General features: G+C 46.8%; 1 protein-coding gene across 7 annotated transcripts in view; it reads left to right on the top strand.

Moving 5' to 3' along the window:
* Positions 1 to 27,084, top strand: part of AK9 (adenylate kinase 9) — a 253,414-nt gene that overhangs the window by 136,718 nt on the left and 89,612 nt on the right. For all 7 annotated transcript variants that reach the window (XM_030556086.1, XM_030556085.1, XM_030556087.1 and 4 more), the window contains 3 exons: positions 7,781 to 7,873; positions 8,415 to 8,621; positions 9,604 to 9,728. In XM_030556086.1, coding sequence (XP_030411946.1) covers positions 7,781 to 7,873; positions 8,415 to 8,621; positions 9,604 to 9,728 — 425 coding nt within the window. The remainder of the gene's footprint in view (positions 1 to 7,780; positions 7,874 to 8,414; positions 8,622 to 9,603; positions 9,729 to 27,084) is intronic.

Genomic DNA, 27,084 nt, shown 5'->3' with positions numbered 1-27,084 from the left:
TTAGGGTTTGTGGTCCTCAAGGGATCTCTCTTTACATATAAACATCAGAGAACTAAAGGTTGTCTTCCTAGCCTGTCAGGCCTTCCTATTTCCTGTCAGGGAAAATGCCTATTTGTTCTCAGAGACAACACTGTGACAATGTTTTACCTGAAGCTTTACAAGAAGCTTCTCTGCACAGGCATGGACTTGCTGACACTGGTTTACAGTCTCCAGTACAGAATGCACAGGTGCGTGCACATACTATGGTGGGACAGTACCTCTACAGGTAAGTAATCCCTCCTTTATCTTACTGTACAAATAAGTAGCCTCTCCTTTCAGCCTCAGATATGGAGGGAGGATAAAATTTTCAAAAACATATATATGATTTAGGAGCCTATTGACTTTCAGTAAGACTTAGGCCCTAAGTGACTGGTATGGCTGAAAAAATTACCCGTAGTACTTGTGGCATTCTTCATCAACCCTTAAGTGAAGGAGTGACATCCAGTTCTGAACTGAACACATCTAGACTTTTGAGGGAAGGAGAATGACTTCTACTATATAATCTGTTGTAGCTGTGTCAGTCCCATGGACACACAAAGTGGGTGAGGTAATATCTGACCTGAAGAAGAGTTCGGTGTAAATTCTAAAGTTTGTCTCTCCCTCTCCAACAGAAGTTGGATCAAATAAAAGATGTTACCTCACCCACCGTGTTTCTACTATATCAGACTTTTTTGAGGGAAAGGGAAAATGAAGTAGAAAATAAAATGCTGTTATCTCACAAAATTCTCTTCCTCCCCACATCCATTAAGCATTTAAAATGAAATGAAGAGCAATTGCTTTGGGTATTATGAAGTAAAAATATTCGAATACTAAGGGTTATATTCAGCATGCCTGTTTGTGGATGTGCTAGAGGTCTGAGCTAGAGCATCGACTTTAATAGGGCCATGATTTCACTCAGGGAGTCTCTTACCCCCCTTTACACTCACCAAAGGCCAGAATATGAATCTTTCGGTGCTATGCTGTTGGACTGTCAATATGCCCAGTGATAAAGGTGTGTAGCCAGCCAGCTTGGGGTACAGCTAGGGTCCTGTTCCTCTAAATCCCTGCTAGTGCCCAGGGGGGGTGGAGTTGGTTTTTGCACTTCTCTGTAGCAAATACAGGGAATAGTATGTAGAATTTTTACATACATACTGTGACATTGCACTCCATATTCTTTATAGAAATATGCTTATGTTTTGGATATGACATAACTGAGGTGTACTTTATTCAAGATGAGTCTTGTAAGATATCATTGGAAAGGTTATAATTTACTGAATGTGATTATTCAATTAATATGCATGTATCATTTCTGTATCTAAAGTTAGAAATATGGACTATATAACAATTACAACTGGGTGTGTATTGGGAAGGCACCCACCAGATGACAGGCCATCAAATTTGATGAGCCCTCAGGAAGAAACACTCTCTCTCCCTCCTGGGAGGCATCCGAAGATGTAACTGTGACACTACTAGGTCAGGTGGTCTTGTCACCTAATACTAAACATTACCTGGGACAACTTCCAGGGGAGAGTTACAAGTGGAGGGGGCTTAAGTTTGGGCAACAAAGGATTCCCACCTTATGTAAATCCTATTTAAGGATGAGGAGAAAGGCAAACCGGCAACCCGTCACATACATACATAGGTACATTCTTCAGGCATTTAAGGACAGCAGTGATGGCATTTATCTTTGAATCAGACTAGATGGAGGCTTGTTCAACATCACAAGATTTAAAGTCAAAACCAAGGGGAAAGAGCTGGTTCTGAGAGATTTCCTGTTTGCAAATGATGCAGCCTTGGTTCCCAACAGTGAATCTTCCCTGTAAAATTTCTTGGGTAGATTTTCTGCATCATGCAAGAGTTTTGCTTTGACAGTTAGTTTCAAGAAGACTGTGATCATGTACCAAGGGGTGGAAGAACCAGTGCCTAAAATCACTCTGGAGGGTAAATCTATTGGCATTGTTGACAGCTTTTGCTACTTGGGTTCTACGGTCAGCAGGAATTTTTACCTTCAGACTGAACTGATTAATAGAATCAGAAAAGGAGCTAAGAATTTTGGGCTAATACAGAAATATATATGGAATAACAGCAAACTATTGACTAAGGTGAAGATACAAATCTATGAAATCTGTGTGCTGTCATCCCTGCTATATGGTTCAGAAGCATGGACTATGTGTGCTAGGGGCATCAGGAGACTGATCAGCTTCCACGTGAGATGCCTGCATAAGATCCTGAAAATAAAATCAGAAGACAATATACCCAACACAGAGGTACTGGAGCATGCATAACTGACACTTAGAAATCACTATCAAAAGAGGAGATTGTGATGGCTCAGTGATGTCAGGAGAATGGGAGGAGGCCATATACCCATGAATATTTTCTACAGCGAGATTTGGGATAGCTCTAGAAAGTGGGGTTTCCCTTTATGGTGGGGACATGACCTGTGGAAAAATTATTATATGAATTTGTTCAACATCAGTGTAGAAAGCTGGGAAGAGCGCACGGAGTCCCCTTCAATTAGGAGAGAATATCTGGCACTGGGTGAATCTCAACATGAAGTGGCTTTGATCCAGAAGATTGAAGCAAAGCAAGAAAGAAGAAAACAGCATGCTGTAATCTTGGACTCTAACTCAGCACATGGATCTGTGGGCTTGTCAGCCATATGCGGATTTATCAGGCACCTGATTAGACCTCTTACACATATACCACGATCCAGTTTGGATCAATGGTTGCCAAGACCAAGACATACATACATGCTCTCTCATTTCTGAGGCACTCTGCCTATATTTCACCTGCACAGATAAAATACACACACAGTTACAATTGGCCATTGTAGTTGTTCTCCCACCATGCCCTTGACATGCCTATATCTGCAAAAGTGTGTGTGTTCTGAAGACTGTCATAAACATCAACTTGGGAGCATACAGATACTCCAAGTGCCTATTGGAAGCATGCTAGACCAGAGCTACTGCCACCTGCAGGACTTCTCTAGGAGTAAAAGAGCTGCTCTTTGGGAAACTCCGGGAAGGTAAGGAGATCTTCAGGTCTGATGCAAAGCCTTCTATATCCTGTTTGGCAGAAGTAGGTCCTCATCCAGCATCTGGGCACTTTCCTCACTTCTTGTTCCTATTGATTAATTGGATGACAGTGTGCATGGCTCCCAGAGCAGTGCACTATGGTGATGTCACCACGCTGGTTCATGTGAACAAAAAGTACCAAGATGTGTCAACAACTACCTTCATCTGCATAGATATTAGGATTGAAAACAAGTTGTTTTCAAATTTGATTTGTAATTGTCCAGTTTTACAAGATTTCACTTTGAGATTTCTAAGTTATTATTAATAATATAAGTAAGGGTGAAAATGGTGTGTTTGTTCTTTTAAGTTGCCAGTGGCCCTCTAATGCTTGTTTCTGTATTTTTGAATGTGTTTATATAGTAATACATAATTTATGTAATTACTGTGGCAAATTCTTATTTATTTATTTATGACCAAATCACTTCTAGGACATAACAGATCACCTCTAAATGAATTTGTGGGAATAAAAGCCTACATTAGATTTGGGTGAAACTATGTTTTTAAATTGAGTTGGTATATTAGCATGAACAGGCCCCAAGCATGGAACCAGAAAGAATGAAATCATGAGAAAGAAGACTTGAGATGGAGTTGTTTTTTGCACCTCTCCATAGCAAATGCAGGGAATACTATGTAGAATTTCTACATACATACTGTGACGTTGCACGCCATGTTCTTTATGGAAATATGCTTATAATGTGGATATGACATAACTGAGATGTACTTTATGCAAGATAGGTCTTGCATAAAGTTGTGTTAAATTTGTGGTGATCCTTCAAAATACTCGCGTTATTTAAGGTTTGGGCTAAAGTAATAGAAATAAAACATGGTTATCTGAGTACCAGGTGCAGTAAACTACTGCCATATAAGACAAAAAAAAAAAAACTGAGGAACCACTTGATCAGCATCCTATACAGCAAACAGGAAAACATCAAAAAAGAGCTCTCCAACTTGGAGACTCTCGTTAATAACCAAACTTCTATACAAACGGACTTCACTAGAATAAGACAGGAGATCTACATTACTCACTTCACCTCTCTTCAAAGGAAAAAGGACTGTAAGCTGTCTAAACTCCTACCTGCCACATGGGGCCAGAACAGTGGTACTCCTAACCCACCCAGCAATATCGTCAATCTATCCAACTACACACTCAGCCCAGAAGAAAAGTCTGTCCTATCTCGGGGACTCTCTTTCTGCCCTGCCACCCCCACCAACATGATACAGTTCTGTGGCGATCTGGAAGCCTACTTTCGCCGTCTCCGACTCAAAGAATACTTCCAGGACAACACTGAACAGTGCACTGATACACGGGTGCCCTCCCACCAACAGCACAAGAAAAAGAACTCCACATGGACTCCTCCTGAGGGTCGAAATGACAGCCTGGACCTATACATTGAATGCTTCCGCCGGCGTGCACAGGCAGAAATCGTGGAACAACAACATCGCTTGCCTCACAACCTAAGTCGTGCAGAACGCAATGCCATCCACAGCCTCAGAAACCACCCTGACATTATCATCAAAGAGGCTGATAAAGGAGGTGCCGTTGTCATCATGAACAGGTCTGACTATCTAAAGGAGGCAGCCAGACAACTCTCCAATACCAAATTCTACAGGCCACTTCCCTCAGATCCCACTGAGGAATACACTAAGAAACTACAGCATCTACTCAGGACACTCCCTACACTAACACCAGAAGAAATCAACATACCCCTAGAGCCCCGACCAGGGTTATTCTATCTACTACCCAAGATCCACAAACCCGGAAATCCTGGACGCCCCATCATCTCGGGCATTGGCACTCTCACTGAAGGACTGTCTGGATATATGGACTCTCTACTCAGACCCTATGCCACCAGCACTCCCAGCTATCTCCGCTACACCACTGATTTCCTGAGGAAACTACAATGCATTGGTGACCTCCCAGAAAACACCATCCTAGCCACCATGGATGTAGAGGCTCTCTACACAAACATCCCACACACAGATGGAATACAAGCTGTCAGGAACACTATCCGTGATGATGCCACAGCACAACTGGCTGCTGAGCTCTGTGCCTTTATACTACACACAACTATTTCAAATTTGATCACAATATATATCTCCAGATCAGTGGCACTGCTATGGGCACCCGCATGGCCCCACAATATGCCAATATTTTTATGGCCGACCTGGAACAACGCTTCCTCAGCTCTCGTCCACTCACGCCCCTTCTCTATCTACGCTACATTGATGACATCTTCATCATCTGGACCCATGGGAAGGAGACTCTGGAAAAATTCCACAATGATTTCAACAGCTTCCACCCCACCATCAACCTCAGCCTGGACCAATCTACATGGGAGGTCCACTTTCTTGACACCACGGTGCAAATAAGTGATGGTCACATTAACACCACCCTATATCGAAAACCCACCAACCGCTATGCCTACCTTCATGCCTCCAGCTTCCATCCCGGGCACATCACACGATCCATTGTCTACAGCCAAGCACTGAGGTACAACCGCATCTGCTCTAACCCCTCAGACAGAGACCAACACCTACAAAATCTCCACCAAGCATTCTCAAAACTACAATACCCGCATGAGGAAATAAGGAAACAGATCAACAGAGCCAGATGTGTACCCAGAAGCCTCCTACTGCAAGACAAACCCAAGAGAGAAACCAACAGGACTCCACTGGCCATCACATACAGCCCCCAGCTAAAACCCCTCCAACGCATCATCAAGGATCTACAACCCATCCTGGACAATGATCCCACACTTTCACAGGCCTTGGGTGGCAGGCCAATCCTTGCCCACAGACAACCTGCCAACCTGAAACATATTCTCACCAGTAACTGCACACCACACCATAATAACTCTAGCTCAGGAACCAATCCATGCAATAAACCTCAATGCCAACTCTGCCCACATATCTACACCAGCGACACCATCACAGGACCTAACCAGATCAGCCACACCATCACTGGTTCATTCACCTGCACATCCACCAATGTAATATACGCCATCATATGCCAGCAATGCCCCTCTGCTATGTACATCGGCCAAACTGGACAGTCTCTATGGAAAAGGATAAATGGACACAAATCAGACATTAGGAATGGCAATATACAAAAACCTGTAGGAGAGCACTTCAACCTCCCTGGCCACACTATAGCAGACCTTAAGGTGGCCATCCTGCAGCAAAAAAACTTCAGGACCAGACTTCAAAGAGAAACTGCTGAGCTTCAGTTCATCTGCAAATTTGACACCATCAGCTCAGGATTGAACAAAGACTGTGAATGGCTTGCCAATTACAGAACCAGTTTCTCCTCTCTTGGTTTTCACACCTCAACTGCTAGAACAGGGCCTCATCCTCCCTGATTGAACTGACCTCATTATCTCTAGCTTGCTTGCTAGCACACATATATATACCTGCCCCTGGATATTTCCATTACATGCATCTGAGGAAGTGGGTATTCACCCATGAAAGCTCATGCTCCAAAACGTCTGTTAGTCTATAAGGTGCCACAGGATTCTTTGCTGCTATATAAGAAACTCCTTCATCTGGCCTTAGGTATGTTCTGAGAATTGGTAATGACATTACTTGTTTGTTAAAGGGTATAAAAAAGTAAACTCTTAAAAAGGTTTCATTGCTAAAACTGGCCTGACCAAGTTGGAGCTGACCAATAGTGGTCTAGGCACCCCTGGTATAGCCTGTTTGTACATATCTTGATCAAATGCCTATAAATGTTCTGTTACTATTTGGATATAGTAAATTGGTTATTATTTAGGCTTTTTAGTCATGTTTAGAACAATTGTATAAATACCATTCAGCCTTTGGATTTAATAAGGAATTTATAGTTAAATTAGTGTTGTGGTGATACCCTGCATAAATATTAATAATTTTAACAGGATTCCAATACATTTATGGTAGTGAATCAGTTTCTTAACTGGTAAGATCAGTTTCTTTCTCTTAGAGGAAACATGGTTTAGTGGTTGAAGCACATGATTGGGGCTTGACCATCAGAAGAGATGGATTTTGTATTCCAGCTGTGCCACAGACTTAGTTTGTGATCTTGGGTGTGTCATTTAGGTTCCAATTCTCTGGACAAATAAAATGTGATTTCAAAGGTGTTGAGCACCCAGAGTTCCCTCTTATTTTAAATGGAGTGTTTGTGTGCTCATTATCTCTGAAAATCAGGCCTTAGGTATCCAGAATTGGGCATCCAAAAACTGAGACATCCAAATCAAAGGCTACTTTAAAAAATGTGGACCTTAATTTCTGGGTGCCATAGTTGCATTTCAGTCCTAATCTTTTTGAGAATTACTAGGCTAGGTACTTTAGGATTTTTTCCTCAGCACTTTGCTTCAGCAGTGCTGAGTGTTTGTAGTGCTTCAGAACCTGTCGTTTGGTTCTCTGATGCTGTGCTTCAGCACCTTGGTGCCTATATTAAGGTTCTTCTTTATTTTTGTTTGCAAATTCACTGTTTTCTCTGCAGCTCTGGACTTCTGATCTTTGAAGACTTTGGTTTAAATATCTTTATGTTGTCTTTCAAGATGCCATCTACCTCTTCGACCCCTCTACTCACAGGAGTGTTAGGAAGCTTAATTCATTAGTGTCTGTAAATCATTTTAAAACCCTCACCTGGAAGGTGTGGGAGAAATAGAAGTTAGTAGTAGTAATTGAATTAATTGTATTTGTGCTTATAGAATCAAGAGACAAATCTCCACTTGAAACAGAAGCAATACTTCAGGTACAACCTGACCGCACCAAAGGGGTTGTGGAACCTAAACCTGAACCAGGTTAGACATGAAATCTTTCCTGTTTTCTCTTTCAAGCAAATATAGTCCAGCTTTCTTTCCTTTGTATAATATGTTCCTTCCAACACTGGTATATTCTATTTGATGCATGAAAATTTCCTTAAGCTGCCAAAAATTGTTTGTAGATGAATGCATCAGGCTTTTTTATTACATGTACATTTTTTTTGTTTTGCAGAAATGTTATGAAAAATGTCATGGTCTCAAATATGTATGCTATGTAATTAAAGAACCACATGCAAATTTAATTAATTGGATCTCTTTCTATCTCCTTGTCTATTCTGAGAAGTATCAATATACAGCAACCCAATGTAATGAACTTGGCACTGCAAAATGTGCTTCTAAAACAACAATAAAAGAAATTTGTGCTTAGAAGAGTAAATCACATAAAGAGGCAGAATATGTCAAAACTGCCACATAGATTTAAGAGAAGTTAAAATTATTTTATAAAATATGATAGGATAACTCTTTAAATGCAAAATCTTTAAAGATGCATTTTCTTCTCAAAATCATTTTGTTTGCTCAGAAATCATGTTACCTGAGTTTCCAGAGGATGGTTTTCCAGATGTACCAGAAATAGAGCCATTTAAAGAGAAGATTAAACTATTCATGCACAACTGGCAAATACTAGAGTCAGGAATCAATGATTCATCTTTAATTCAGACTGCTGTTTTAGAGATTGCTGGGCAAACTCCAGAAACACTGCTTAATCAAATTGTCCTGGTGATGGAAAGTAAGTAATGCTGTTCATAAGTTTCACATTTGACCTGCACAGAGAGGAAGTTATAGTGTGAAAATGAGAGGGGGTTTGTTTTTGTTTTACTTAGTCCTAAATCTGTGTTGTGGAGTGGAAGGAAGGGCTTATTGTGGTTCAATGGAGGAACTGGGAATTAGAAGGGGGATAGCAAGCAGGTTAAGCACCAAGACACGAGAAGAGGTGAATAATTTATATAAAAGAAATCATGAAAATGTGTACATCACAGCTTCTTAAACATTTTTCTTTTACATCCCTTGCCCACCATTTTTGCTTTGGCTATTTATGCTGTAATACTGCAACAGGACACGCACAGCTGTCCTGTGTGTGCACACATGTCCTGTGTGACACACCTCATATAAGGGTCCACTTGTGTGTAAATTCTATTAAAGTCAATGGACTCTGAATGAATGTAAGGGTCCATCCATCTGCAGTAAACATTTAGTAGCAGGACCATTTCTTCCCTGTGTGCACTGAGGTGTCTAGCACATTTTTGAGTGCTAGATTAATAATAATAAACCTTTGATATAAATCTGATTCAAGTGTTTGATTAACACACATCAATTACAAATTCATTTATTTTGTCAGATAAAATTTGACTGATCCTTGTTCTGAGGGATTTTCCCAAAATTAAACATAAAAATAGTTATTACAAACAGTAATGCAGTTTTCTTCAGTTTTACTTCTAATCCCTGTGTAATTGCAAGTTCCTGTTAGAAATACTATTGCATCTTTATTTACAATACAAACAAGAGGACATTCATTTTGTCAAGAAAACAATGGGTACTCTGAGTAGGAGATGTGTTATGTACACTTCAAGGATTAAAAAAAAGGAAAAACATACCTGGCCTGATTTATTTGTGGCCTTGCATGTTTTGTATACTTTCAGGTGGCAGAAATAAAAACATAAGCATGATTTGAACACTTTTTGACAATAATTGAAAATTGGTAACTTTTTCAGAACCTTTTAAATATTATGGCTGGGAAATATCTCCAGAAGATCTAGATGAAGAAGCAGAAGATTTGCAGGCAGAAGGGGAGACTGATGAAGAATTAGAAGAGGAAGAGCAAGAAGAAAATGATGAAGTGAGAAATACTGGCTTTGTTAGTTTATCATTTTACTTTGACTCATTATGGGTTTGCGTTTAACCTCAGACAAAGCAGATTTATTAAGCTGTGGGCCTAAATATTTTTGGTCCAAATTCATCATCCCCACAAAAATGTTCACAGAATGTGTACACCCATAAATTGCCTACGCAATTGTATTGTACTCCTGTATTCTGACTGTCAGTGGTGTTATTCCAGCAGAGCAGGGGCGGCTCTAGGCACCAGCAAAGCAAGCACTTGCTTGGGGCAGCCCATTTGCAGGGGCAGCAGGGATCCAGCATGGGAGCTGAGAACCAACAGGGGGCCCTGGGAGCTGTAGTTCCTTGGTTAGCTCCCTGCCTAGAGAGCCAGCCCTGGAGCAGGGAAAGAACTACATTTCCCAGCATTCCCTTGGCCACTACCAACAGGGAAGGGAGGGAGAGGGAGTGAGGTAGCTCAAACCTCATGCTGCAGCTTGCTGTGAATGGAGAGCTGCTCTGTGAAGGGTAGGGATACCATATTTTAACATTCAAAAAATAGGACACTCCACAGGGGAGAGTAGCCTCACCCTGCCACCATCCACTCCCTCCAACTGCCCCCCACAGAAACCCCAACCCATCCAACCCCCCCTGCTCCCTGTCCCCTGAGCACCCCATCCCGGGACCCCTGCCCCTACCTGCCCCCCAGGACCCCAACCCCTATCTAAGCATCCCTTCTCCTTGTCCCCAGCTGCCCCCTCCTGAGACCCCCTGACAGCTTCCCCCCTAGGATCCCATCCCCTACCTGTCCCCTGACCAAACCCCTGGGACTCCCATGCCTATCCAACCGCTGCCTGTCCCCTGACTGCCCCCCCTCGAATCCCTGACCCATTTAACACCCCCCTTCTCCCTGCTCCTGATTGCCCCCCGAACCTCTGCCCCATCCAACCGCCCCTGCTCCCTGTCCCTTGACTGCCCCCCCCGAACCCGCTACCCCTTCTCCAACCCCCCAACCCCCTTACCGTGCCACTCAGACCAGCATGTCTGGCTCCGTGCAGCACCAGACACACTACTGCATACATGCTGCCATGCTCCCCCGTGGAACAAACCCCCGACCCACACCTGCCTTCCAGATTTGAACACCTGAAAATTCAGGAGTGCTCAAGCTCAATTTGGGCAGCTGTTACTTCATTTCTCCCAAATCAAATATACTGATCCACTGTAACTTGCTGTAGAAAAAGTAGGATAAAATTGAGAAAGAAATGCTTCCTAGTGTTTATTAGGACTGGAATTGCTATTTTCAACAGCCATTGCCTTTTTTTTGTTTGTTTGTTTGTTTGTTTATGTAACCCTTCTGCCCCTCTGAGTTGGCAGCAACAAGGGCCGGGTTCAGTATCCAGGGGTTCCGTTTCAGTAACACAATGCATAACCGGCTCGAGCCCCCACCCAGTGACCTGGGACACTCACATACCACACCCCCTGGGCGCCTCTAGGAAGCAATACTTCCCCTCTCGCAAGCACGGAGTCTAAGTGTAGCAAAATCTTTATAATAAAGGAAGGAATCAATGCGGCATCCCATTGGAGAAACACCACAAACAGGGTTATAACACAAACCATAAACAAAAACCCACCTCCAAGTACGTTTGGCACTGTCCTTTTTCCCCTTAGGGTTTTAAGTCCAATCACCCCGAAGTCCAACAACCCAAAAGTCTCTGGTCAATGCCACCCCAGAGTTCGAGAGTTTATCTGTAGAGGTCCCTCCCCCCAGCCTGGGTAGAAAGGGGCACCTTACGTGGTCCAGGGCCAACTGCCCTGCCACTCCGTGGGTTCTGCTTCCGCCTTCTCCACGGACTGCTCCACTTTACCAGCCGCTCCACTCTGCTCCTCCAGCCGTCCTCAGAAACTGCTCCGCTCCATCTGCTGCTCTGCTCCATGAGCTGCTCTAGTTCTCCCTGCAAACTGCTCAGCTCCGTTCACTCTGTGGGCCACTCCACCTGTCCCACAGCTACTCCGCTCTGCCAGCCGCTCCGCTGCCACCAGCCGTCCCCACAACTGCTCCACTCCGCCAGCTGCTCAGTTCCACAGTATAGCTTCAGGCTCCCCTACTAGTTAGCACAGTACTCAGTGCTCTCAGCTCAGTGATTTCAACTCTCAGTGATCTCAGCTCTTAGTAGGGGAGCCCCAGTGCTAGTGCACCATTAGCCCAAAGTGAGTTCAGCTCAGTAACCTGCATTTAGATTCTTGAGGGAATAAAAAAATCAACTCTGACATTCCACAGTGGAGAGAGGAGGGGGTGGAACTAGTGCTTCTGGCTCCACAAGGAGACTGCACCACCAGAAACAGATACCTGTCCCCAGTCTCTCTCAATTCACTGGGTTTTGGAACCCATATCCCCTGTCTAGCAAGTACCACCCAACTGAGGGTGAATCATTTGTCACCAAGCAGTCCCACAGCTCGGCAGTCTGGGATAGGGTAAGCGTGCCTATGCAAATACATTCTCTGAAATTCTTTCCACCAGATGTCAGGGTAGAGCTTATCCTGACTCTGCTTACATTTAAAAGGAAGACAGTGATATTGCATTGGCAAATTCCCCCATAGAAACAAAGAATGTAACAAAAGAATAATAAAGGCACCTCAACTTTTCCTTATTTATGTAGGACAGTCTTATAATATGCATCCAGATATCCTCCAATCACACAAACTGAAAATTGTTCCACTTCACTGCAGTTCTGTAACCATATGGGAACCAATCCTGTCTTTGTTCCATGCACATCTAAAATTCCTGCTGATGACCTGCCCTGGGAGTGAGTTACCAGTGACCCAGGGCTGCAGCGGAAGGAGGGTGCAGGTGGTGTGGGGAGAGCCCAGGGCTGGGGCAGCAGAAGATGTGGGGGGGGGGGCAATAGGGGAGAGGAAGGGAGAAGCCCAGAGCGGGGGTGGCAGGGGGTGTGAGTGGGGGGAGAGAGCCCAGTGCTGTAGCAGCAGGGGGGAAGGGCCGGTTCAACCATTTAGGTAACCTAGGCAGTTGCCTAGGGCACTAGGATTTGAGAGGCGCCGTTTTCTTCAGCAGTGACCACGGCAGCCGGATCTTTGGCCACCCCGGTTGCTGCTGGCATTTAGGCGGAGGGAGCTGGGGCAGGGGAGTGCGGGGACGGCCGCCTGCAGAAAGTAAGGGGGGCAGCGGGCGGCACACAGGGGAACTCCCCATCCCAGCTCACCCCACCGCAAGCCTGGGAGGTGGGAGAAGTGAAGCAGCCATGGCGTGCTTGGGGAGGAGGCGGGGCAGGAGTGAGCTGCTTCACTTCTCCTGCCTCCCAGGCTTGCGGCGCCAATCAGCTTATGTGCTGCAAGCCTGGGAGGCAGGAGAAGTGAAGAAGCAACAGCATGCTTGGGGTACTCGTGTGCGCAGCAGGGTTGAGCTGGGGCCGGGGGGGGTGCATCAGGGTGGAGGGTGGGGAGCTGCCACTAGAGGCTGGGGCGCAAGGTGGAAGTTTCGCCTAGGGCGCGAAACATCCTTGCAGCGGCCCTGCAGGGGGGTGTGGCGAGGAGCCCAGGGCTGGGACAGGGGGCAGCCAAATTTTTTTTTGTTTGGGGTGGCAAAAAACCTAGAGCTGGCCCTGCAACAGAGAGCACAAATACTCTGTGCTTGTAAAGAGAGTGTGCATAGCCAGTATTACCAGATGATGGGACAGGTCAGGGGTTGGCAACGTTTCAGAAGTGCTGTGCCGAGTCTTCATTTATTCACTCTGATTTAAGGTTTCGTGTGCCAGTAATACATTTTAATGTTTTTAGAAGGTCTCTTTCTATAAGTCTATAATATATAACTAAACTGTTGTTGTATGTAAACTAAATAAGGTTTTTAAAACATTTAAGAAGCTTTATTTAAAACTAAATTAAAATGCAGAGCCCGCCCCCAGACCGGTGGCCAGGACCCAGGCAGTATGAGTGCTACTGAAAATCAGCTCGCATGCCGCCTTTGGCACACTTGCCATAGGTTGCCTACCCCTGGGATAGGTGCATACCAGCATGCAGATCCACCATCAGGCCTAATTTCTGAATGACTTTCTGTAGCTGCTTTTGTGGTGGACCCGTATATTCTGGATAAGTTAGAAGTTGTGGGAAATTCTGCCTTCTGTCTGATCAGCTCTCGAAGACATGAAATCCTATGTGAGTGCTAAGTATAAGTATCATTCCTTTTCCCTGTATTATTCCAATGCTATATAGCACAGTCATATTCTGCTAATTATATAGGGGAGTGCCTGCCTTACTATTTATTTATGTTTTCAGAACCACCATTTTATAAGATATTTTGGCAGTATTGTTAAGGGCCACATTTAAAGTAGTTTATTTTTGTTGCCCCTTTTGGCCTAAGAGGTTAGCCAGTTTTCAGAGCCTTGCCATTTTTGTGTTTGTTAGGAGGAGAAATTGATGGTGTAAGTCAGGTATTTCTTTGGTGCAATCCTGTTTATTTACAGAGAATGTATAGGAAGTCCTGTTTCCCTGAACACAGTAGAAACAACAACTGGCAAGTTTCCTTGCTCACAATCTTCAGGTCTGCCTTCCAGAGTAGTCCTCTGTCCCACAGAGCATTGTCTCTTGGCTCCCTCTTAAGGCTATATTCACAACTGCTTCTCCCCCTGTCTATAGTTCTTCTTCTCTGACACACACTTAGCTTGCAAAAACAATACCCTAGCCTCTACATTTGCAATTAGTCCCAGGGAAACCCCTCGGAGCACAGAGTTTTTCTTCGAGTGATTGCTCATGTGTATTCCACGATAGGTGTGTGTGCTCACCACATGCACCAGTGCCAGAAGTTTTTCCCTTAGTAGTATCCGTAGTGGGGGAGCACCACTGTGACCCCTGGAGTGGTGCCGACATATTGCACCATAAAGGGGGCTGTGCGCTCCCTCTACCCTCAGTTCCTTCTTGCTGCTAGTGAAGGTAGTCAGAACTTGCTCCAGCCTAGACTGCAGCATTATAGCCTTAGTGGTATCCAGTCTTCAGAAAACTTCCTTGCTGAACTTTCTCTCGCGAAGCTGGGCTCAGGGCATACCCCATGGCCCAGGCTTCAAGTCGTGTGACTCCTGTCGCAACTCCATACCCAGAAGTGATCCACACAGTCAGTGTCTTCACTGTCTGGGTGAGGCTCACATTAGTGAGAAGTGTAAGACCTGCTGCTCCTTCAAGCCCTGAACAAAGAAGGAGCATAAGATCCGACTCCGAGCTCTCCTCATGGAGTTGGCATTGGCCCCAGCACTGGCACGTCGAGCCGACCCCGTGCCCGGCACCTTGGCTTCGGCGCGCAGCGAAGCGCCTCCAGTGTGCTGTCCTGATTCTGCTCCCAGTACCATGTCCTCGGCGTGCAGCAAGGCACTGTCAACGAGTCGGCACCACTCCCCAGCTAAACAAGGGAAGATTCAGCAGCACCGTGAAGAGAGGAGTGAGGCCAGACCCAAGTTGGGCAGCCCACGATCCCCATCGGGACATAGACCTCCGACTCATGCTGAGCGGAGTAGTCCAGTCCTGTCCGCATGAGCCTTGCCCGAAGTACGCATGCCGTCAACACTAGAGGCAGCTCAGGCTGTACGTGATATCTTGGCGCTTCCGGTGCTGGGTGTGCCGCCTTAGTTGGGTCCCTGGTCCTGTGGAAAGTCGCCCTTGGGGGCCCATCAGCCCTCCCCCAGAGGTGTCGGAGGTCGAGGCACCTTCCCAGGCACCGTGACGCACATCGACTCTGCATCCTGGCTCTTCAGTGAGTGGATCTCACTCTTCAGACGCCATTGAGGAGGTGACAAGAGACACTGCCATTCCTCCTCCAGCGAGTCCGAGAGGAACAGGTCTCAATGCCGTCGGCATTGACACTCGTACTCAAGCGTCCGCCATTACAGAAGCCATGCTTGTAGTGCATCCCGAAAGTCCCCAGCACCAAGGTGCGGTGGTCGCAGGCACCGCAGGAGGTCCAGAGATATCTTGTCAGAAATTTACCTTTCAACTTCCTCCAGGTTGAAGTCTCGGGGAAGGAGCTGTCATGACAGAGATAGTTTCAGTTGTTCCTATGGCACTGTGCCTTCCTCCAGGACTTCGGCATCAGCGCGCAGCTGTCTTTCCCCAAGTCGCACCGCACTGCATGACCAACCAGCCCTGCCGGTGCCCGAGGTGACTCATTTCCAAGCCATTCCCTGGCAAGGACAATGGTGTCACTGGGCACCATGGCCTCAGGTTCCTGCGCTGCTGAGACCTCGCTCCATGGCAGGAGCCTCTCAAGGCCGCTCTGCATCACCTCCCCGGCACTGGGATTAGACCATGGGCGCCGAACCCCCGGCACCGACTCCGACACCAGACCCGGACGTCGAGCCAGGGCCGTCCTTAGGCATAGGCAACATAGGCAGCTGCATAGGGCACCTGAAAATTTGGGGCACCACTGGGTCTTAGTGTCCACCCTCTTGTTTTCCTATCCCTGTTCTGACCCTTCCTGCAGGCTCCCACAGATGGCTGCTCTAGCCTGGTGAGTCTTCCTTGGGAGGGAATCTAGTAGTTAAAAGTGAAAAAACCTCCAGCCTGCCAGACCTATTAGCACAACATTGAAACTGTTAAAGAGACATTGAAGGGGTAATAAAGCCATTTAACAGGCATTTGCCAACCCCAAGGTATATACTGACAGGTTTCAGAGTGGTAGTCCTGTTAGTCTGTATCAGCAAAAACAAGGACGAGTCCTTGTGTCACCTCAAAGACTAACAAATTATTTGGGCATAAGCTTTTGTGAACTAGAACCCATTTCATCAGATGTTCACGAAAGCTTATGCCCAAATAAATTTTTATACTGTCAGTTTCTGACATTACTGACAAAAACAGTTGTGCATTAATGTAATATTTACACAGAACATGTCAGTCTACAGGACCTTTGTATTTGCTTTAAAAATATTTCATTAGTGAGCTGGTGAAGATTATAAAATCACATTTCTAAAAAATGCTTGCATAGAGTTTTAGACGCACAATCATCTTTAGCCTTAAATGCGTGGATCTTCAGACATACAGTTTTTTAAATAAATCCTTCAAAAGACCTCCCTTATCTAAAATACACATTTTAATTACTATAGTTAAAAAAAAAAAGTGCTTCCAAGTCTTCCTGTGTCCTTTCTGTCCATCCCTTCACCACCTCTCCCCCCACTCCCCACTGAAGAGAGCCCTTAAAAGGACAACAGTCCTTCCCTTCCAGATAGCTGGACAAAGAGTTTCCCTTTCTTTACTTCTGACTGTCCGATGAACTAGTTTTAAAAGAACCCTCCAGCAAAATCAGTACCTTAGTAAGACAAAATCCTTGTTATACCTAAAATCTTTGGAAACATATTTTTTTAAAGTTGTTGAAATTTCATAACCATGTCTCTTGTTATGATCACACAAAGTAAATTACTGTTCCCTTTTTCTAAAAGCAATGAACATTGTTATGAACACACTAAACCTCTCTGATTAATTTAAAAGAATGTCTTTGTTTCAGTAAGTTAAATATGTAGTAATCTGGAATGCTGGCTTAAGATTTGAGTACATTTAAAATATAAATTCAGCTTAGAAATACTGATTAAGAAAATGTAAAACAGAGAAGAGCTGCATCATGTATTCCATTATATGTAATGTTGTATTCAGCAGGACAGCTGACTCACCCTTACTATGAAGTTTTTGCAAATAAATCTCTGACAAACTTCAGGGCATATCAAAAAACCTGTGAGTGACATTTTTTATTCCCAAATTTTAGTGCTTTTAATTAGGTACTTTCTTCATGTCCATTCTGCATGAGGGAGAGGGCATGGAAGTCTCTGCGGGGAACTGTGACTCTCCGCCACCATGAGGCAGGCCAGGCATCTCATTATCCTTTGCTGTCAAGTCCCTCCTCCCCCTCCCCCACCAGGCTGTGAGCTTGGGCTGCCATCCGGCATAGGGGCACCAGTTTAATAATACTGCGTAGGGCCCCATAAATCCTAAGGACGGCCCTGCGTCGAGCCCATGATGCCATCGGTGGCTGAAGGCACCGCACCATCCACCTCTTCGAACCGGGGGATTCAGTTGCGGTACTGCCTTCCTCTTCCCAAGAGGACTTCAAGGCACATCAGGAACTTCTTAGGAGGGTGGCAGCAAATCTTGAGCTCTGGGCTGAGGAGATGGAGGAGCCTTCCAATAACCTCTTCAATGTCCTCGCTTTGTCGGTACCGGGGCGTGTGGCGCTCTCATTCCATCAGGGAGTAGCCAACATCACCACTGGCCTCTGGCAGACCCCGGCCTCCCTTGCATCAGTTTCCAGAAAGGCTGAGAGGAAATGCTTCCTCCCCACAAAGGGTCACGAGTACCTATACACCCACCCAGCTCCTAATTCCTTGGTGGTAGAGTCGGTCCACCACCGTGAGCAGAATGGCCATCCCACACCCACACCAAAAGACAAGGACGCTCGTAGACTGGACACCTTTGGGAAAAAGGTTTATTCGTCTGCAAGTTTCCAGCTCAGAGTGGCCAGCCATCAGGCACTGCTGAGCTGGTATGAGTTTAATCTCTGGGGTTCCCTCTCTAAGTTTGAGCCCCTTCTCCGGGACAAGGATGGACGGGAGTTTCGGGCCTTGATCGACGAGGGTGCAGCCACAGCCAAAGCAACTTTCCAGGAGGCTTTGACTGCAGTGGACACAGCTGCTCATATGATGGCTTCTGCGGTCTCCATGCGACGGGCAACGTGGCTCGCGCTCTTGGGGTTGTCAGTTGAGTCCCAGTCTATAATGCAGGACCTGCCCTTTGATGGCAAGGCCCTGTTTGCAGAACAGACAGATACCCATCTGCACGAGATGAAGGACTCCCACACCATCCTTCAGACATTAGGCCTGTATGTCCCTCCCTCTAAGGACAAGCCCAGGCCTCAAATCTCTGTTCCTCTTATTCAGGGCAGATACGAGCCCCGCCTAAGCAGCAGAGGGAACAAAGGCGTCTGTCCCAATGCCAATCCCGTTTGGCCCCACGGCCTGCAACCTGTAAAGCCAGGTGGCCGGGGAAGCGGCATTTTTGACTCGTTGAGGGGGGTCACCGAGCCTGTTGCCAGTGTTCCCCCCACCCAGTTAATAAAAGTTTCCTTTTATGAACCGTTTATCGGCCTTCCGACTGCAATGGGCCTGTATAACATCAGACCAATGGATCCTCGGCACCATTTCCCAAGGGTACAGGCTGCAGTTTTTTTCCACCCCTCCCGACTGTCCCCCGTCCGGGCAGCCAGCCAGGGTCCTGGAGCATGCCCTCCTCCTCCATCAGGAGGTGGAGTGCCTCCTCTCCCTGGGAGCGATGGAAAGGGTACTTCGGGAATACCAGGGCAGGGGTTTTTACTCCAAGTATTTCCTCATCCCGAAAGCGAAGGGCGGGCTTCAGCCCATCCTCGACCTGCGGAATCTCAGCCAGTTCCTGGTTCGTTGCAAATTCCGCATGGTGTTCCTGGCCTCTATTATTCCATCCCTAGACCAGGGGGATTGGTTTACGGCGCTGGACCTCCAGGATGCGTACTTTCACATCCACATATTCGAGGGTCACAGGCATTTCCTCCGTTTCTTGGTGGGTCAGGACCATTTCCAGTTTACGGTCCTCCCCTTTGGCCTCTCCACTGCCCCCAGAGTATTTACAAAGTGTATGGTTGTCATGGCTGCCCACCTCAGGGAAAAAGGGCTGCAAATCTTTCCCTACCTCAATGATTGGCTGCTCAAGGGCCGGTCTCTGTCTTTGGTGCAGCAGCACATGAGCATCCTGTTAAACACCTGTGCAGCTCTGGGCCTGCTGGTAAACGAGGAGAAATCCACTTTTCTCCCGGTTAAGCACATAAGCTTTATAGGAGCGCTGCTGGATAGCCGGGTGGCCATAGCCTCCCTTCCAGAGGACAGATTTGAGGCACTCAAAGCTCTCATCACCTCAGTCACGGCCTTTCCGGTGACCACAGCACGGGTTTACCTGCAAATCCTTGGCCACATGGCAGCATGCACCTATGTGGTGCAACATGCCAGGCTTCGGATGAGGCCCCTTCAGCTCTGGCTGGCTTCCTGATACTCTCAAGTCAGAGACAGCCTGGACAAAGTGATCAAGCTGCTGTCCAGGGTGGTGGCAGATCTCCAGTGGTGGTCCCTCCCGAGCAACATCCCCTTCTGAGAGCCCCCTCCATCACTAGACCTAGTGTCGGACGCCTCGGACCTGGGCTAGGGACCCAATATGGGCGATAGCAGGACCCAGGGCATGTAGTCACCAGAGGAACTGACCCTGCACATAAATGTCAGTGAGCTCAGGGCCATACGCCTGGCATGCATGGCCTTTTGCCAGCACATACAGGGGAAGGTGGTCAGAGTCCTTACGGACAACACGACCACCATGTATTACATCAACAAACGGGGGCACACGTTCCCGGGCCTTATGCCAGGAAGCCCAACTTCTGTGGGAGTTTTGTATAGCCCACAATGTACTTCGGGCTTTGAACCTGCCGGGCAAGAGCAACACACTCGCAGACCACCTGAGCAGGGTGTTCTCCCAGCAGCTTAAGTGGTCCCTGCACAGGGAGGTAGCCAAGTGGATCTTCCTAAAGTAGGGTGCTCCCCAGGTAGACCTGTTTGCCACCGCCCAGAATCGACTGTGTCCTCAATTCTGCCCCAGAGCGAGAGGGGGCGAGGGGTCAATATTGGATGGGTTCCTGCTCCCATGGTCAGGGTGCCTGTTGTACGCCTTTCCACCCTTCCCCTTAATAGGCAGGGTCCTACAGAAGGTGAAGTCAAACAAGGCGAGGGTCATTCTCATAGCCCTGGATTGGGCCCGTCAGCATTGGTATGGGTCCCTACTGCAACTCTTAGCGGCCCCTCCGTGAAGGGTGCTGCTCTGCCCAGACCTCCTCTCCCAGGAGGAAGGTCGTCTCCTCCATCCCAACCTAGCCACACTCCACCTGACAGCGTAGCTGCTTCATGGTTAAATGAGGAGGAAAGGAGGTGTTTTGAGGATGTGAGGAAGGTCCTCCTGGAAAGTAGGAAACCCTCCACACGTTGAACCTACCTGGCTAAATAGTATAGGTTCTCCAGGTGGGTGAGGGATAGAGGTTCTTCTCCCCACTCCGTGTCTATCCAGCTTGTCCTCGACTACCTCCTCTCCCTTAGGACCCAAGGGCTGGTGCCCTCTTCGATCAGGGTGCATCTGGCGGCCATTTCAGCCTTCCATCCCCCGGTGCAGGGCCTGTCTGTGTTCTCACATCACATGACGGCCAGGTTTCTGAAAGGGTTAGATCGGGCATTCCCATATGCCAGACTCCCGTTTCCGCTCTGGGACCTGAACCTGGTGCTCTCCCGCCTCACAGGGCCTCCCCTTGAGCCATTAGCCACGTGCTTGTGGTCCCATCTGTCATGGACGGTGGCATTCCTAGTTGCCATCACCTCAGCCCGCCGCGTCTCGGAGTTCGGGCCCTGACTTCTGAACCGCCGTATATGGTCTTCCATGAGGACAAGGTTCAGGTCCGTCCTCACCCCGCGTTTTTGCCGAAGGTAGTCTCAGCTTTTCACATGGATCTGGATATTTTTCTCTGTCCTAAATCCCATTCCTCCAGTGAGGAACACGCATGCAGACATTGGACGTGCGCAGAACCAGGTCATTTAGGAGGCCCCTCCAGCTTTTTATTGCTTTGGCCGAGCGTGTGAGAGGACGGCCAGTGTCCACTCAGCGCATCTCCCGCTGGATCACCTCGTGCATTCACACCTGTTACGACATAAGAACATAAGAACTGCCGTACTGGATCAGACCAAAGGTCCATCTAGCCCAGTATCTGTCTACCGACAGTGGCCAATGCCAGGTGCCCCAGAGGGAGTGAAGCTAATGGGCAATGATTAAGTGATCTCTCTCCTGCTATCCATCTCCATCCTCTGATGAACAGAGGCTAGGGACACCATTCTTTACCCTTCCTGGCTAATAGCCATTTATGGACTTAGCCACCATGAATTTAAACATTGTTATAGTCCCAGCCTTCACAACCTCCTCAGGTAAGGAGTTCCACAAGTTGACTGTGTGCTGTGTGAAGAAGAACTTCCTTTTATTTGTTTTAAACCTGCTACCTATTAATTTCATTTGGTGACCCCTAGTTCTTGTATTATAGGAATAAGTAAATAACTTTTCCTTATCCACTTTCTCCACATCACTCATGATTTTATATACCTCTATCATATCCCCCCTTAGTCTCCTCTTTTCCAAGCTGAAGAGGCCTAGCCTCTTTAATCTTTCCTCATATGGGACCTCTCCAAACCCCTAATCATTTTAGTTGCCCTTTTCTGAACCTTTTCTAGTGCTAGAATATATTTTTTGAGGTGAGGAGACCACATCTGTACACAGTATTCGAGATGTGGGCATACCATGGATTTATATAAGAGCAATAATATATTCTCAGTCTTATTCTCTATCCCCTTTTTAATGATTCCTAACATCCTGTTTGCTTTTTTGACTGCCTCTGCGCACTGCGTGGACATCTTCAGAGAACTATCCACGATGACGCCAAGATCTTTTTCCTGACTCGTAGCTAAATTAGCCCTGTCATAAACAGATAAGTAAGAGTTAATAGAACAGAAGTACTTCATATCTCTTTTGCCTATAAAGGGTTAACAAGATCAGTGAGCCAGGCTGTCACCTGACCAGAGGATCAATCAGGGGACAGGATACTTTCAGCTCTTGAGGGAGGGAAGTTTTTGTGTGTGCTGTTAGTTTTTGGTTGTTGTTCACTCTAGGGGTTCAGAGGGATCAGACGTGCAACCAGGTTTCTCTCCAATCTCTCCGATACAGGCTCTTATAAGTTCAGAATAGTGAGTACTAGGTAGATAAGGCGAGTTAGACTTATGTTTGTTTTCTTTATTTGCAAATGTGTATGTGGCTGGGAGGAGTTCAAATGTGTATTTGGCTGGGAGGAGTTCAAATGTTTATTTGGCTGGGAGGATTTTACTTTGGTACTTGTATACTTAGGCTGGGAGGGTATTCCCAGTGTCTATAGCTGAAAGACCCTGTGACATATTCCATCTTAAATTTACAAAGATAATTTTTACTGTTTTTTCTTTCTTTAATTAAAAGCTTTTCTTGTTTAAAAACCTGATTGTTTTTTTTATTCTGGTGAGACCCCAGGGGCTGGGGCTGGATCCACCAGGGAATTGGTGGGGAGAAAGGAGGGAAGGGGGAGAGAGAGGTTAATTTCTCTCTGTGTTAGGATTACTTTCTCTCTCAGGGAGAGTCTGGGAGGGGAAGAGAGAAGGAGGGGGGAAGGTGGATTTTCCTCTCTGTTTTAAGATTCAAGGAGTTTGAATCACAGTGATCTTCTAGGGTAACCCAGGGAGGGGAAGCCTGGGAGAGGCAACGGTGAGGGAAAGGGTTTACTTTCCTTGTGTTAAGATCCAGAGGGACTGGGTCTTGGGGGTCCCCGGGCAAGGTTTTGGGGGACCAGAGTGTACCAGGCACTGGAATTCTTGGTTGGTGGCAGCGCTACAGGTCCTAAGCTGGTAATCGAGCTTAGAGGAATTCATGCTGGTACCCCATCTCTTGGACGCTAAGGTTCAGAGTGGGGAATTATACCATGACAAGCCCCCATCATGTTGTATGTATAGTTGGGGTTATTTTTTCCAATGTGCATTACTTTACATTTATCCACATTAAATTTCATTTGCCATTTTGTTGCCCAATCACTTAGTTTTGTGAGATCTTTTTGAAGTTCTTCACAATCTGCTTTGGTCTTAACTATCTTAAGTAGTTTAGTATCATCTGCAAACTTTGCCACCTCACTGTTTACCCCTTTCTCCAGATCATTTATGAATAAGTTGAATAGAATTGGTCCTAGGACTGACCCTTGGGGAACACCACTAGTTACCCCTCTCCATTCTGAGAATTTACCATTAATTCCTACCATTTGTTCTCTGTCTTTTAACCAGTTCTCAGTCCATGAAAGGACCTTCCCTTTTATCCCATGACAGCTTAATTTACGTAACAGCCTTTGGTGAGGGGGGTTCCCCCGCCTCCTATTGTAAAGGTGCATTCCACCAGAGCCTATGCCTCATCAGCGGCCTATGTGGCTCATGTCCCTATCCAGGACATCTATAGGACTGGTATGTGGTCCTCTGTCCACCCCTTTTCATCGTCTCCCACCATAGACAGCTGCAGTGGCACAGCAGCCAGCAAACAGAGCTGTAAACAGGAGTTTCAGTGGCAGCTCTGTTGGCAGGGCCGGCACTACCATTTAGGCAGCCTAGGCGATCGCCTAGGGTGCCAGAATAATTGGTGGGCACCGTTTTTCCGGAGGGGGCAGCAGGCGGCTCCGGTGGAGCTGCCGCAGTGGTGCCTGCGGAGGCTCCGGTGCTCCGTGGCTCCGGTGGAGCTGCTGCAGTCGTGCCTGTGGACGGTTGGCTGCTCGCGCGGCTCCGGTGGACCGCCCGCAGGCACGATTGCGGCAGCTCCACCGGAGCCACGGAGCACCGGACCCTCCACAGGCACCACTGTGGCAGCTCCACCGGAGCCGCGGGACCAGCGTGAGGGGCGCTGAAATTGCCGGCCGCCTAGGGCGCTCAAACCCCTAGCGCTGGTCCTGTCTGTTGGAGGAGAAGGTTTTTGTATATTGTATTTTGTGGTTTGTATGTGTGGACGCTGGTAGGGGCAGTGTGCTGGGAGAGAAGCTGAGCCCTGATTAGGGGGCAGGGCTTCTCTGCTTAGGGGTCCTATAAAGGTAGCCAGCCAGTCAGGCAGCGGCATAGACAGCTGTAGCAGCACAGCAGCCAGCAAACAGAGCTGTAAACAGGAGTTTACAGGAGGAGTTTGCGGGGGAGACTCAGAGACCTAGGCAATGGAACTGACAGGCTAGTGAAGGGAGTGTGTGGTGTTCTGCCGGTGTTCTGGTGCCTGTTGGGGGTTTGTTTTGGTTTGTGTTTCCTGGACTAACAGGTTTTAGGTGGGAAGGCTATGACCGATACAGAGGCAGCAGTGAAAGACACAATGAGTATGACTGGATGTGGTAGCTGCGGCATGTACATGATCTTGGAGGGGGTATCTGAAAAGAGTTTTGTCTGCATGAAGTGCTGCCTGATAGAGCTGATGGAAGAAAAGATCCGAGGACTGAAGATACAGGTGAAAACTCTGGTAGGGCTTAGAAGGGGGTCTGAGCAGATGATGGAGCAAAGATATGAGGAGGCTGAAGGGATAAGCTCAGACTTGCAGATGGAAGCAGGACCAAAGGATTCTGAGGGGAGACTGCTGGGTGAGGAAAGTGGACGGTGGAAGCACATGACTAAGAGAACCAAGCAGAGGAAAAGACGGGCCAGTGAAGGAGAAATAGAGCTCAGGAACAGATTTGCAGAGTTGGAGAATGAAGAAGGGGCACAGCAGGTGGTTGCTGAAGGTGAGAGGGCAAGGAAGAAGGGAAGAGCAGGTAGTCCTACAGGAAGAGGGGAAGAGTCAATGGAGACAACACCAAATATGGGCTCCAGGAGGATATGGGATGGGTTGTGGAGGATTGCAAGGGTGAATAGGAATCAAGAGGACTTGCAGCCAGTGGGAGCAGGGGATAGACCGGAGAATCACACTGTCACCAGGAAAAGGCAGGTCTACGTGATTGGGGACTCCTTACTGAGAAGAATAAACAGGCCTGTAACTAGAGCTGATCCGGAGAATAGAAGGGTGTGCTGTCTGCCGGGTGCTAAGATACGGGATGTGGACCTGAGACTGAAAAGGATCCTAACGGGAGCAGGAAAGAATCTGTTGATTGTCCTTCATGTGGGAACGAATGATACCGCTAGATTCTCGCTGGAACATATCAAGGGACACTATGCCAGACTGGGGAAGATGCTTAAGGAAATTGAGGCCCAGGTGATCTTCAGTGGGATTCTGCCTGTTCCTAGAGAAGGGCAACAAAGGTGTGACAAGATTATGGCAATCAACAGATGGCTCAGGCAGTGGTGCTACAAGGAGGGCTTTGGGATGTACAGCCACTGGGAAGCATTCATGGACAGAGGACTGTTCTCTTGGGATGGACTTCACCTGAGTAAGGAAGGAAATAGACTTCTAGGATGGAGGCTGTCACAACTGATTAAGAGAGCTTTAAACTAGGAATTTGGGGGAGATGGTTGGGAGATGTCCAGGTAATCTCCACACTGGAATTTAACATTGAGAGGGAAAAAAACAAAGTAAGCGAAGATACAGCCGTGGGCAGAAGAATGGACTTAAGGGGGAAGGGTAGTGTAGATACCACTCTAATAGGTGATACTGGTGGTAGAATGTCTGTACCTAACCGGGTAAAGAATGTCAGTGAAGCCAAATGACAAAAATTAAAATATCTGTACACTAATGCAAGGAGCCTAGGTAACAAAAGGGAGGAACTAGAGCTACTGGTGCAGGAAGAGAAACCAGATAATATAGGGATAACAGAAACATGGTGGAATAGTAGTCATGACTGGAGTACAGGTATTGAAGGCTATGTGCTGTTTAGGAAAGACAGAAATAAAGGCAAAGGTGGTGGAGTAGCATTGTATATCAATGATGAGGTTAACTGTAAAGAAATAAGAAGTGATGGAATGGATAAGACAGAGTCTGTCTGGGCAAAAATCACACTGGGAAAGAAAGCTCCTAGAGCCTCCCCTGAGATAGTGCTTGAGGTGTGCTACAGACCGCTGGGATCTGATTTGGATATGGATAGAGACCTCTTTAATGTTTTTAATGAAGTAAACACTAATGGGAATTGTGTGATCATGGGAGACTTTAACTTCCCAGATATAGACTGGAGGACAAGTGCTAGTAACAATAATAGGGCTAAGATTTTTCTGGATGTGATAGCTGATGGATTTCTTCACCAAGTAGTTGAAGAACCAACAAAAGGGGATGCCATTTTAGATTTGGTTTTGGTGAGTAGTGAGGACCTCATAGAAGAAATGGTTGTAGGGGACAACCTTGGTTCGAGTGATCATGAGCTAATTCAGTTCAAACTAGATGGAAGGATAAACAAAAATAGATCTTGGACTAGGGTTTTTTATTTCAAATGAGCTAACTTTAAAGAATTAAGGAAATTAGTTAGGGAAGTGGATTAGACTGAAGAACTTGTGAATCTAAAGGCAGAGAAGGCCTAGAATTACTTCAAGTCAAAGTTGCAGAAACTATCAGAAACCTGCATCCCAAGAAAGGGGGAAAAAATCATAGGCAGGAGTTGTAGACCAAGCTGGACGAGCAAGCATCCCAGAGAGGTGATTAAGAAAAAGCAGAAAGCCTACAAGGAGTGGAAGATGGGAGCAAGGAAAGCTACCTTATTGAGGTCAGAACATGTAGGGATAAAGTGAGAAAGGCCAAAAGCCATGTAGAGTTGGACCTTGCATAGGGAATTAAAACCAATAGTA

The sequence above is a fragment of the Gopherus evgoodei genome, chromosome 3, assembly GCF_007399415.2.
Source record: "Gopherus evgoodei ecotype Sinaloan lineage chromosome 3, rGopEvg1_v1.p, whole genome shotgun sequence".
Lineage (NCBI taxonomy): Eukaryota > Metazoa > Chordata > Testudines > Testudinidae > Gopherus > Gopherus evgoodei.
This window is presented reverse-complemented; position numbering and strand designations above follow the sequence as displayed.